General features: G+C 44.2%; 1 protein-coding gene across 11 annotated transcripts in view; it reads left to right on the top strand.

The window, feature by feature from the left end:
* Window positions 1–13,654, top strand: part of NPHP4 (nephrocystin 4) — a 100,534-nt gene that overhangs the window by 67,386 nt on the left and 19,494 nt on the right. For 9 of the 11 annotated variants that reach the window (XM_073316238.1, XM_073316232.1, XM_073316237.1 and 6 more), the window contains 7 exons: window positions 1,995–2,056; window positions 3,637–3,765; window positions 4,368–4,531; window positions 4,783–4,974; window positions 5,707–5,894; window positions 7,550–7,710; window positions 8,791–8,971. In XM_073316238.1, coding sequence (XP_073172339.1) covers window positions 1,995–2,056; window positions 3,637–3,765; window positions 4,368–4,531; window positions 4,783–4,974; window positions 5,707–5,894; window positions 7,550–7,710; window positions 8,791–8,971 — 1,077 coding nt within the window. The remainder of the gene's footprint in view (window positions 1–1,994; window positions 2,057–3,636; window positions 3,766–4,367; window positions 4,532–4,782; window positions 4,975–5,706; window positions 5,895–7,549; window positions 7,711–8,790; window positions 8,972–13,654) is intronic. The other 2 variants (XM_073316236.1, XM_073316235.1) reach the window with 2 other exon arrangements.

Below are 13,654 nucleotides of genomic sequence, written 5' to 3'. Positions count from 1 at the left end.
AAAACCCAGGCAATTTCAGGGCATGAATGTACAAACAGATGAAATAGTGACAAGAAATAATAGAAGAGCCAGGAAAACCTTAAGTATCCCAAAACGTTCACGTCTCATTAAGCAACCCACTTAGCCAGTACCACATGTCTTCAAGGGAAAAGGCAGTACTGTCTAGCGATAGACAATCTGTGTTTTACAACAGGCAAGCACTAAATGGCAGATCTAGCCGACTTCCCTTTAAAAAAACAAAAATCAAACCAGTGAATCTGGAGAACTGCTACACGTTTTTTCCCCAGGTGACAATCCCTATTGCAAACGTTTAAGTCAGCCAAATGGCTGAAATACAGCATCTCACATCCCCGTAGTCAAGTGTCTTCACCAGGTCAGCTGGGAGGAAGAATTTAATCAGAAAACTTTGAATGATCATTAAGAATAATTTAAGAACAACTTACTAGATTCCACAACTGAGGAAGAAGGCCATGCTGGTTAAAAAACTGACCTGGTTTACAGAGAAAGTGAAGGCAGCTTCAAAAAATAATATATTAGAAAGGGGAAGTAGATAGTAATGAATATAAATCAAAAGTTAGGAATTATAGACAATTGATAGGGGAAGCCAAGGGACACAGGGAGAAGTCTATGGCCAGCAGCATTAAGGACAATAAGAAGGATTTAAAAAAATATATTAGGACAGAAAGAAACCTGACAGTGGTATTGGGTCCATTACTAGATGGAAGTGGTAGAATTATCAATAATAATGCAGAAAAGGCAGAAGGATTCAATAAATATTTCTGTCCTGTATTTGGAGGAAAAACAGCTGATATAGTCTCATCACATGGTGATGGTAACACTCTTTCCATTCCACTAGAGGCTCTGAAGGCTGTTAAAACAGAAGCTGCTAATGTTCGACATTTTAAAATCAGCAGGTCCAGATAACTTGCATCCAACAGTTTAAAAAGAGCACATTAAATGGATTAAAAACTGGCTAGTTGGTCGGTCCCAAAATGTAATTGTAAATGGGGAATCATCATCCAATGGGTATGTTTCCAGCAAGATCCTTCAGAGACTGATTCTTGGTCCTATGCTATTTAATATTTTTATTAATGACCTGAAAGAAATCATAAATAAATAATATGGCTCAATGTAAATACATGCATCTAGGAACAAAGAATGTGGGCCACATTTACAGGGAGGCCTCTATCCCAGGAAGCCGTGACTGAAAAAGATTTCAGGTCATGGTGGATAATCAACTGAACTTGTGCTCCCACTGTGATGCTGTGTCCAGAAGAGCTAATGTGATCCTGGGATGCAGAAACAGGGAAATCTCGAATAGGAGCAGAAAGGTGATTTTACCTCCATGTTTGGCACTGGTTCATTACTTGATGGAATCCTGCATCCAGTTCTGATGCCCACATTTCAAGAAGGATGTTGATAAATTGGTGAGGGTCCAGAGAAGAGCCACAAGAAGGGCTAAAGAATTAGAAAACCTGCCTTGTTGTGACAGACTCAAACAGGTCAATCTATTTAGTGTAACAAAGGGAAGTTGAGGTATCACTTGATTTGTAAGTACCTACATGGGGAACAAATATTTAATAATGGACTCTTCAATCTAGCAGAGAAAGATATAACCACAATTTAGTGGCTGGAAGTTGAAGCTAGACAAATTCAGATGGGAAATAAGGTGTAAATTTTTAAAAGTGAACATAATTAACCACTAAAACAATTTACCAAGGGTCATGGTGGATTCTGCATCACTGAATATTTGTAAATCAAGATTGGATGTTTTTCTAAAAGATCTGCTTTAAGAATTCTGTGAGAGACGTTCTTTGACCTGTCTGATACAGGAGGTCAGACTAGATGATCACAATGGTCCCTTCCATTCTTGAAATCTATGAAAACTTCAAATGCAAAATTTTGTTTCCATTAAAGCCAATTAATCAATCCGACAGCTAGATCTCTGGCTGTTCTGGAGGCTCACTGCACCTTCTCTTGTCTCTGCTTCCCAGTAGGTGCACCATCTTCACCCCAGATGTTGGTTTCCACTCAAGACTATCCCCAAGGACCTGGGGTAAGTGCCTGATGGGGCAACATGGGCTATCTGCAGTTGCCTTATTGGGACATTAGATTTAAGCATCAATTAGTTTAGTTTGAGTCTTTCATTCTTGGAAAGGGGCCAAGGAGGGGAAATGTTGCAGCTGATATTTTTTTAAAGGTTATGTTTTCAAATCAGTAACGGGATAAACGTGAAGATTCTAAAGGTCCAGTTTCCCTCTGGTATAACTCTAGTTAGTTTAATGGGGTGACATCACGGAGAAGCATGGCCCGGTCACTACTGATAAAGGAGTTTGAATCTGATCGAGAAGAGACAAGGAGGCAAAGAAAGGCGATCAGGAGGGGTGACTTGGTTAGAGTGCCAGGAGAAGAGGACGTCTGCAGTGGTCATTTGTGTAGCCCAGGAGAAGGCAGAAAGGAGAAATTTATAGTTGTCTGCAGTGATAGATGACCAAGGTTTAGGCTACTGTAATCTGCCCTTGAAGATCACGAGAAGAAAAGTGAGTATTTCATAAATCATATTTGTACATGATACCGCATGAAAGGCAGGCTTTGAAATAACCAGTTCTGCTGCTCATCTCTCTTTGATCCCATATTTACCTTATTCTCGATTGCCATTAAGTTATAAGACTAATAAAAATAATTCTTCTATGGGTTTGTTTGTTTGTTTGTTTCAGGTCGAATTTTTTCCCATCAATAAGGCCCTGAAAAATACTGTTGTAGAGAACCTGCCTAATTCGGTAGTAAAGTGTGAAATGTCCACACACAGACATGATTAGTGTATAAAGTAGAAGGAGAGGTTTAGCCACCCAGCAGCATTTCCTTGAAAATAGTTATTTTCATATAGCGTGATCCAGCTCGCTGAGTTATGCCGATATCCCACTAGCATCACTTTCCCAGGTCTTTGTGGCCAAACTACAACAATTTCCTGCTATAATCCATGTCCCCAGAAGCAGCAAACCAGAGTCTACATATAATTTGCTGGGCAGAAATCTCTGAGCTGTTCTCAGGCCCTGGACTTCTTATTTGTTAAGGGGGTCATTTGCAGCAGATCAGATTTGCAGGCTTTTGCTCTATAGCACAGTGGAAGTGTATTGACAATGACATATAATTTTTGCATGGATAGTTCTCAGGATTTAAGCACAAACACAGAAAGCCTTTTTGTTGTTTTTCCTTCTTGTTACAGAGATCTTTACACAGTGATATTTTTGATGAAATTTAATACTTCACAAGCGTGCATTGTGAGACGACTGCATCTCGCCAAACGTGTGTGGGTTTTTCTGCGAAACCACACACAGCACGCTGCAGCATCAACAGCTGAATTACAAAACGTAGTTCAGGCATGTCCAGCACCCATAAGTGCCCGAGCTGTGCTGCGTATCTGAACCACAGAGGGGTAGCTCAGTTCGGTCGTTCCTGTCCATTTAAATTTGCACAGATCATTTAAAATAAACTGCCAACATATCTTGGAGTTTCTGGCCCTCCTAATCCAACAAGATTTTCCACAGCCCAGATTGCACCTTGGCAGTTCCTTCTTCAGCAGCCTCATTAGTAGAGTTAATACCATCATCTTAATTATCATAATTTTCTTTTCAGTTGTCGATATCCCAGTTGTCTGCATCACCCCATTCTCCTCCTGTAAGCCACTCATCCAAACCCCCGTTGCAACGGCAAACTGGCTCTCCAGTCCTCCTCTCCCCTGGGATGCGCCGACGTGAACGTGCAGTAAGGATTCCTAGTTGGGTTTATGTGGTGGCCCCTGCATTGGCTAGCCCTTGCAGAGAGGGATATTCCTACCCACATGTGTTTGGAGTGTGTCCCTTCCCACAGAGCTATACAGTACATACTAGGCCAGGTTCACTCATTCCTGTGGTCATTGCAGCCAAAAATAAATGTGGGAAATCTGAATTCAAAATGTAGAAAAGCCAGGTTTGTGAGAATGCATGAACCCTGTCTGCTCAGGAGCACTTTCCTTTACGGAGAGGCTGCATCAGGTGCTGTGCTGGGAGGGAGGACTCCTGGGTTCTGCCCATCCCCCATTGCTTGTGCCCTGCCCGGTGATCTGTGCATTAGAACGTATATGAGATAGGAAAGGCGCTGCTCATCGGCTCAGCTGAGCAGGACTGTGATGACAACACTTCTGCTGAGAACAGATGGGGAACTGTTTGCCTGCACTGCATCTGTTACCCCCAGACTGCCCTGCGAGGAAGACAAGCAGGAGCCCGGGCAGCTCCTTCAGCATGCCCTGCCGAGCCCTGCCCCTCGCTGCGTTCTATCGCCACCCATATGGGGACAGTCCGTTTCATGGGGGCGCCCTTGTTTGTCAGCAGGAGCTCCCATACGGAGGCAGCAGCCGTGGCATAACGCACCTGGAGGCTGACCTCAGCCCCAGCTACTTGATCCTGGATTCCTCTGCAGGTGACGAGCTGCAGGAGCTGCCATTCACTCCCGTGCACGCGCCGATTGTTGCCATGGGAGCACAGACTGGAAGGTGAGGCTCTAAGGCAGGCTTAATGGTAGCTGGAGTGGGAATGGGTGAATTGCTGCCTCAGTAATGCTAGCCCAGGGGGGTGGAGTTCAGTGATGTTCAACAGTCCCGCACCCGTCATCCTGCCTCTTACGGTAGATGTCCCTAAATGCTTCTGACTCACACAGAACCCCGTCCAGGAGGGACCTGGCAGAAAGGGTCAGGATTCCAATGGCGTCTGGGTCCCAGGAAACTCAAAGCCATTTCTCTTTCAGCTCTAGCACTGTCCTCACTCGGGCCTCTCTATCTCGCTTGCATGCTGCTGGCTTTCCGGAAATCCTGGATTGTAACAAGGAACCAGCAGAAGTTGTGGACCCCGCAGACCCTGTGGACTTCAACCCTCAAAGGGAAGAAGCTGACTTCTTGCAAAGCAATGAAATCATTTTGCAGTTCCTTGCCTTCACCAGGTAATGCCCTGAAATCCCACTGCCCCATTTTCAGGTTGGATTCACGTCTCCTCTTGCAATAGCATCCACTTCCATTACTGATCTGCGTGCTGCTCTTTGGCTTGATGATTCTGAAAGGTCCTTGTATCCATCTCCTGTGCCCCTTCCTTAGGACTTTCACATTGCTTGGCTGAGGCATGTGTGAGCAACTGCCATGGTAACAAAAGCACCAGAAGTGCCTGTGAGACAATGAACATTCCATTTTAGATGTTGTTTTATACACTGAGCCCGTTCCAAATTAATTTTTTTGTTCACATTAGCCAGATTGTAATGTAAAATTAATTACTGAGTAACTCCTTATTTACAGACAGGAAAGCTTCACTTGGAAAGGTTTTTCTGCAATGGTGGTTTTATCTTGATTATGGAACATTTGTCTATTTACCACTGACTACAGGGCACTGTAATTCTGAAAGTAAAATACCATTCCCACCTGGTCTGGAAGCTGGGAACTCTGTACCAAAGAGCAGAAGTCACCTGTACTACCAGTTTATTGAAAGCAAAAAAACCCAAACCTTGTCCTTCCTGTCACGATGGCTTCAAAGGAAGCCTCCCAAACCAGTTTGAATACACTTAATATCATGGATCTTCCCCAGTTCTTCTGCTTCTCCAATGGTTCTCAAGCACTTGCAAAGCACATACCAATTGTTGGGTCTGTAACAAGAGGAGTTAATCCAGAGATGTTTTTTGGTCAAGGATCCCACAGGATGGCATGGGGACAACATGGCCAAAGACTATGTATTTCACCTTCCAGTTTTACCGTTTCCCACCGGTCACAACACCACGATTGCAGCTGGTGAAGATGGACCGGTCTGGGACAGCCAGTTCAGATGCATCTTCCCATACCTTATTCCAGATCAACAAAGACGGAACCCTCAAGAGCGGTAAGCACTAGTGGAGGAAGGGTTTTTGAAGAAGGAGGAATGTTTCAGCACTTGCCAGATGGTATGTCCTCTGAGGAAGTCCTGGAGGATGTAGCCAATTGTTTGGGAGTTATATGAGATGTCCAAATACTCCAGAGTCTGTGCAGTTTGAAGGGAGACCTGGCAGAGCTTTATGAAATAATGAACAGGGTAGAGATGGTACAAAAGGCACTCTGATTTACCCTTTGTCATCATCCTGGGTCAAGGGGCTACTCAATGAAATTAAAAGGCAGCAAATTTAAAACAGATACAAGGAAACCTTTTTATATACAATGCGTAACTAACTTGTGGAACTCATTGCCTCAACAAATCATTTAATCCAAGAGTTTAGCAGAATTCAAAACTGGACTAGACAAGTATATGGAAAACCACAGTTACAGCAGAGAGGATATAGATTTATAAGGGGTATAAATCTCCATGTTAACTGATTGGGGCTAGGAGGAAAACCTCCCTATGGCCCAATCGTTCTTCAATTGCTTACTATGGGGTTTCTTGCACCTTCCTCTGAAGTGTCTGCCTGTTGGAGATGGGATGCTAGATCAGATGGACCACAAGCCTTCTAGCTCTATTCTTCGGGTGCTAAATTCTTCCAATCAACTGGGCCTTGCTCTAGGGTTTAAAAATGAATACTGAAACGTGCCAATGCTTTAAGCCTTTCTTGCAGTGTATCAGCAAAATTGTTTTTCTTGCTTGGCTAGTATATTATAGTAAAGAGGAAAATCCATTGGGAGACTTAAATTACAGTTTTTAATAGTTCAAATGGGATTTTTGTCAATCAGATTTAGGCTTAGCTCCAAGTCAAGGTAATGGACTAGTATCTGCTATAATATCAAGTTTCCATTAGTTTATACACCATATAATTAAAAGTGTTCAAAATGTCAAGCCATAAGGCAAAACATCAATACGTGTCAGTGACACGATTCAGAAGTGTAGACTGCTGACTCCAGTGATAGCTAAGCAGATGTAGAGGGAGACACAACACATCTAAGCAACCAGCCTGTAGTAATGTAATCGGATTCTCTTAGCAAAATGTTTTTTTTAATGTCTTATTAAATTTTTGTCCCAAGAGATGCAAAACTAATGTCCCACCTCCTACAGAGCATTTTTAGTTTGTAAAGTTCCTTCCCCATGTGCAATAGTTAATGAAAATTAATAAGGAAAATCCACATAAACTTAATTTTTTGTGGGTGGATGTCAATCCCAACGAATTTAAAAGTGACTGATTCAGGGAGTTCATAAATGGTTTGATCCATATGTTTATGAGAATGAAATTACAGCTATCAAGAGGAAAGCTGATCCAGTGGCTAGGGTGCTCGTGTGTGACTTGGCAGATATAGGTTCAATTCCTGCTGTGCCTGCAGACTTCCTCTGTGACCTTGTGCATATCACAGTCACTCTATGCCTTAGTTCCCCATCTATAAAATGGGGATAATGGCCCTGCCCTGCCCTGCCTCACAAAGGGTGTAGTGGGGATAAATACAGTAAAGATTGTGAGGTTCTCAGAGACAGCTGTACTGGTTCTGGGAGCCACAGGGGTTCCTTTGATAACAATGAATCTCCTGAGAAGCCATGGAGGGTTAATTTACTTTGTCAGGAATACACTCTTTTTCCTGCAGGATCTCCAGGGTTGCAGCTAAAGTATATGGTGGATCCTGGTTTCCTGAAGCCAGGAGAACAACGCTGGTTTATACGTTATATAGCTGACCATAACCTACAGATTGATATTTGGGATGGAGATTCTTTGCTCCTCATTGGATCTGCTGCAGTTAAGCTGAAGGTATGAAACTTTTCCCATACTAAGTCCATAGCTGCTGATAATGGAGAAAAAGCCCAGAATCTCTACTTACGAAGTATAAGAACTCTGGGGAAGGGACCTTCTTTGGTTGTGTTTGTACAGCACCAAACAGAATGGGGAATTGCTCTAGGCTCTGTTGCTCTACAAGGAGGTATTAAAATAGTAACCTGGCTGCAGCTGGCAGGAATGGCTACTGGGTAGGGTAAGTTCAGGAAGTTTCTTACAAATGTGCATTAATTTCTTTGGTGTTAAAATCTGAACGTTTTGTCGGAGTGTGTAAAAAGACCTTTAGAAAAAATGTCGTGCTCTGAGGTTCCTTGTGCCGCTGGAGGGCCTGCGCGGGCGTGAGAACAAACAGTCTCCGCTGATTCACAGGAGAAGCTCACTCTGGGCAGGAGCAGCACATGTTACTTTGGCCCGCCAGGGTGCCTCATTCTTGTTCTGGAGAACCACCACCCACACTGCAAGGTCAGGCCAGTCCCTGTGCCCCTTGACTCCTCTGCTTCTCCACCGAGGTTGCCAACAAAGAGGGAAAACCAGTGCCAAAAGGCAGGAGGTGGTTTGTGGTGTAGACACTTGTGCCCTGGGAAATGGTCTGAGACTCCCTAATTCCCTGCGAACAGGCCACCAAACAGCCCCGAGGGAGTGAGAATTGCTGTTCGCTGCTACGCTGTCTGGATTCAGCTCAGTGACCTAGCGGTGAAAGGTTTGTATCCTGCTCTGAGTTGCCTAAGGCATCCAGTCCATCAGGTGCCACTTCCCTCCCCTCACTCCTGAATGCAGTTACCAGTGCTAATGGCCTTCTGTCCAAATGGCCGGAATAATCATCTCCATTTCTAGGCAATGATTGTGCTATGGCCAGTGTGTGTGGTGAGGATGGGGGGGTTTCATTATCAGGTTTAATTGTACAGCAATTTACGTCTCCTATGGAAGTTTCTCTGATTCTTGCCTGAGTCTCTCAATGGTCTCTCCTGGACAGTGTACCACTCTGGACAATGCCTCCTGACAGTAACAGCTACACACATTTTTTTGGCTTCAGGATATGTTCCTCTTGCCCCACAGCACTTGCTTCGCCAGGGTCGGACAGCAGTTCAGGTCCATCATGAGCTGGAGGTGATGACAACCGAATACGAGCAGGATGCAACAGTAACGAGTGGGGACGTTCTCAGACACGGCACTGTGAAGCCCATAGGAGTCTACGTTGTTGTGAAAGGCCGACTTCACCTGAGTTTGGCCAACGTTGGTAAGAATCCCTGTTATTTTGGCTGATTCACCGTGTTTTCTGATGAAAATTTGTTTCTTTCAGAAAGTAACTCAAGATTTCTTATGTATTCTTCAGCATGCTCATTAGACACTTAACTCTGCTGGTTGTCTTCATCATTGCAGTTCCAGCACCATTCTGGGGCATCGCTGGGAATCTCTTTGGTGGCTGATCTGTTACCTTCCCCCCTCCATCTTCACAGATCGATCACCTCCCAAAACAGAGATGCTTTTACCTGCACCAGGATGCAATAATACTTTGCACGCTGATTTGATACAGTTGAAAAGCGCTATGCAGGTGCTAAGGTAGGAAAGCCATGCTGTCCCCGCTGTACAGCTGGGGCTACTGAGGTGCTGAGTTTTCAGAGGTGTTGAGTGAGAGTCAATAGGACGTACAGGTGACAAGCACCTCTGAAAATCAGATTTGCGCCAGGAGCAGAGCCCAGTGCAGTGGCCAGCTTTCTGCTCCATGCGCCTTTTCCAGCAATACGGTTGCTCAGCATGGTTCCAGACATCCAGCAGCTTGTTAGTTAAAGGTCTACTGAAAGGTGATCTCCATGCTAGTCACCATCAGAAGCGTTACCCTACTGGCCTTCAGTGCTGAAGCTAAGCTCCTGAGCTTGTATGAAGCCTGCAAAGCTTAGGAGCCTCACATACTCAAATAAATTGGTTCGTCTCTAAGGTGCCGCAAGTCCTCCTTTCTGCAGATACAGACTAACACGGCTGCTCCTCTGAAACCTGTCACACACAAGGGAGGATCCTGACATTGCAACCTGAGGGACAGATTGGGTGTCCAGAGTTTCCATTAGCCGACTCTCAGCATTTCTGAGTTGCGTTGTGTTTGTTCACCAGCCATGAAATGGGAGCTGGGGATAATTTGATGGTGGTGCTAGAAGTTTGTCTAATTTCAATGCTTCTGTGAGTGCCTTTTGTAACGCCCTCAATCAGCCATCCCTCTGCACCTGTTTCTGTCCCCGAGGGCAGACTGCTCTCTCCCTTCTTTGGAAGCCTGTGAGAGTCACATCAAGCTACGCTGCATCAGAACTGCCTCTGCCCACTGCCACCAGTGGGTTCTGCACTAAAGATGGCTGTAACTCTTCACAGTATTCCCAAAATTGTTTCATGCTGGCAAAATGAAAAGCACCCCCATGATGCCATTGGAGCGATGGATCTGGACCTACAGGTTCCTGTGCATCTGAGGGAAGAAAATGCTTTCTTGAGACCCAGCAGAGCTCTGGGCTTGGGCTGTTCAGAGATTTTTCAGTTGCTTGAGAAAAATCAACAGGTTCTAAATGCCCGTCTCCGATTATCCTGTACCCACCCTCCGCCTACAATAAGTAATAACACCAGGCTTCAGAAAGAGGAGGAAATGCACAGCTCATTAGTTCTGTTTTGAGTTTTCTGCCTGCTTGTTTACAAATGTACAAGCTAAGGCAGCTTTGAAACAGACAATATGGAAACAGCGACACTCAATTAGGTGCTAGCAAAATAACTCCAAAACATGGGAGAAACAGACAAGATGCACAAAGCTGTACCTATAAGAAAACCAAACTTGTAAGAACACTGTTTCCTAGAATTTATTAGGTACTTTTTATATATATTTAATTCACCATCTTATAAACGTGCAGTGACTCCAGGTTTTAAAATCTTATCTTCAGAAGAAAGATTAGCTCCATTATATGATCTCTTAAATTGTCATTTTCACACTTTGCCTGCAAGAGTGTGATAAGCTCTGAGGAAGGAGAGTCCGAGATTCATAACCCAGAGAACAGTTCAGTGCAAACCCAGCAAAGGCAACTGATTAAGAAAGGACAAATACTAGCAAAACAACAACGAAACACCCACCGTACTATATCAGTACAGCCGTCACTCTGATTTCTCTGGCAAATTGTGTTTGATTTCAAAATAATATTAGTCTGGTTTTTAAAATCCCTCATAATACTGGGGCTCGAAGCGTTGAACAGCAGGCCCGTTGTGTAAACTGGATGGCGTTGAGGGGCAGAGAAATGGGGCTAAACGTAGCCAAATAAGGGCATTTGCATTCCAGTCTTTGCCTGCTACACCCATTTCTGCTCCGTACTACATCGTCCGTTTGAAATCTAATCCGTTTCAGAAAGTGAGTTCAAAGCAATTTCAGATACTGCCCCTACCCCGGCTCCCATTGCCAATTTTCTCATTTTCCTGTTTTTTTAAAATGCTCTTCCCCCTGGTTGCTGTGTGAAAGACCCACACAAACAATACGGGGAAACTGACCATCCAGGAGCCTCAGCAATACTGACTGAGCAGGAAGTGCTGTCATGTGCACAGTAAACAGACTGGAAAAAAGGTCTTAAATCTCCTTCAGTTTCAGTAATCTTGGCTGTTACTCGTAACATTTTCCATCAAAGTGATTTTTTTTTTTAAGTGACCGTAACCCTTTAAGCTGCAGGAAAAGAAGCTTCTGGCTAATCCTCCCCTTGCCATTCACACTGAAGTGCTAGGAGGGATTAGCTGTGAATGGAGTTAAATGGCATCTTTATAGCATGATATTTTTCTGATTTTTGGTGCGGTAGAAATGATCAGCAAGGTAATTTTAAATACCTCTCAGAGACGAGCTCCATAGGGTTGCAGGTTTCCACTGGGAGAACGTGTGAACTCCTGTAAGCCCAGGGGCAGCGTTCTCAGCAGAGCTGGCTGAGGCAGAGTTGCACTGACACTGTCCGTAACATTGTGAGAGCTTCGGGGCGCGTGCCCTGGTGGTTAATGTTAATGTTCTCACTGTCCGGGTTAATATTCTCAGCTGCCTAAACAGCTTGAGCTGCTTCTGCTAACGGCGCATTTGCAGGAGTTGTACACATGAAAAAAGGGTACACATATAACTGCCAGAATGTCCTTCCATTCCAAAGCTGTATCTAGCTGTTGTATTTTGCATCGTGCCAGTCACCTTAATACCTATATTTTGTAGGTCCTAAGACATCAAAACGGCCAGACTGGGTCAGACCAATGGTCCATTTAGCTGGTATCCTGTCTTCTGACAGCTAATCACACACTGCAACCATACGTCACCCCCTGTGTTTACAGAAGACCCTCCTAACAAACTCTAAGGTGGATGGTCTCATCGCAGATGACATCACAGCTCAAATGTTAAGGGTTGTGCAGTTTTAACACTTGGCTCTTCATTGTGCCAGGATTCTTCCCAGCTTGCAGTGGGGAGGCATGCCCTGAATCAGCAGCTCTGCCATCTCTTGCAAGCATGCAGGGTGCACTTTCTCTGCATGTTGGGGGGCTCTGGCATGGTCCGGTCTTCACCCCATCGCTTTGGAGCTGCCCCAGCTGGGTGCAATTCCTCTGCTCCCCAGAAAGGGTGTGCCCAGGCTCAGGGGCGTGGGGAGGAGAATGCACTTCGGGCCCACCCCTAGACACTTGTACAGGGCCCGCTGGAATCCAGCCCTAAATATTGAAAAACAATGTCAGGTGCTGCAGCCAAATGTCTCCCAAATTCTCCACAGTTATGGAGCTTTTATCTGAAGGACAGAGTGCATTTGTCGGTTAGGTGAATCCACAGACAACTTTACAGCTTCATCCTGTGCAGTCTGAGATAGCCTATATATGGATGTAATTACAACAGCATAGAGAGGTGACAAGACAGTAAACAGATCAGTGTTAGGGCTAGTCTTTCTTCACTTGATATAATAGCTAGTATGTGGAAGGAAGAGACATTGGAATAATAAACTTTGCCAGTGATACAAGCAAATGCCAGGGAGTATTTGGGCTTCTTGTGGGTAATGAAAGCCCCTCACCCTAGCTCCAGGGACTCTGGACAACTATTGTCTCTGTTAAGATATGTATTTTCAGTGGTAGCAATAAAGAAAATATGTCACTTACATACTGCAAAGACCCATAGTAAAAATCCAACACAATGTCTAAACCATTAGTTAATGGGAACAGTTATCCTGTCCCTAATGGGAAAGATCCTAAAAATGTAATCGTGATGAAACTAACAGGGTCCTACAGCAGTCACCCTAAAATCTATAAAATGTAACAGGGACATGAATCTATTTGTTACTGCTGACTTCTTTTTAAACCATCCTGCAGAATTCTATAGCAGGGATCTAATTTTCTATTAAATGCATAGCCAGGTCCAAAAGACCAAGAGAAAAGTTATCATTTGCTATTAAAATCTATAGAACTTTTCTCTAACAGGCACATTTTCTTGTGGCCATGTTGGCATGGCCACAGTATGTATTTTCTACAGTGGCAACCACTGGGGAGTGCAAATTTCACTCAGAAAGCAAGACCATGTTTTAAGTCTCCCAGACTTGACCTTGTCTTACCAAAATGTTTAGTGTTGTTTTTGGCCTATCAGTGCAAGTCTTGTCAGCCAATCAGTTCATCTGATAATTTCTATTCCTCATAACAACATTCACAAATTCCAGATTGCCTTTACTTCATCTGAGAAGCAAGCTGGAGTGATAAAAGGTTTAGCAGGCGGAAACGTTCGTTTTTCAGTGGTGCTTTTGAAACCTGAAAAACTTTGGCAAAGTTCATGAGAGTCTTTAAACCACGATTTGAGGACTTCAATAGCTCAGACATAAGTTAGGGGTTTGTTACAGGAGTGGGTGGGTGAGATTCCATGGCCTGCGTTGTGCAGGAGGTCAGACTAGACGATCATAATGGTCCTTTCTGA

Source organism: Lepidochelys kempii, chromosome 18, assembly GCF_965140265.1.
Source record: "Lepidochelys kempii isolate rLepKem1 chromosome 18, rLepKem1.hap2, whole genome shotgun sequence".
NCBI lineage: Eukaryota > Metazoa > Chordata > Testudines > Cheloniidae > Lepidochelys > Lepidochelys kempii.
This window is presented reverse-complemented; position numbering and strand designations above follow the sequence as displayed.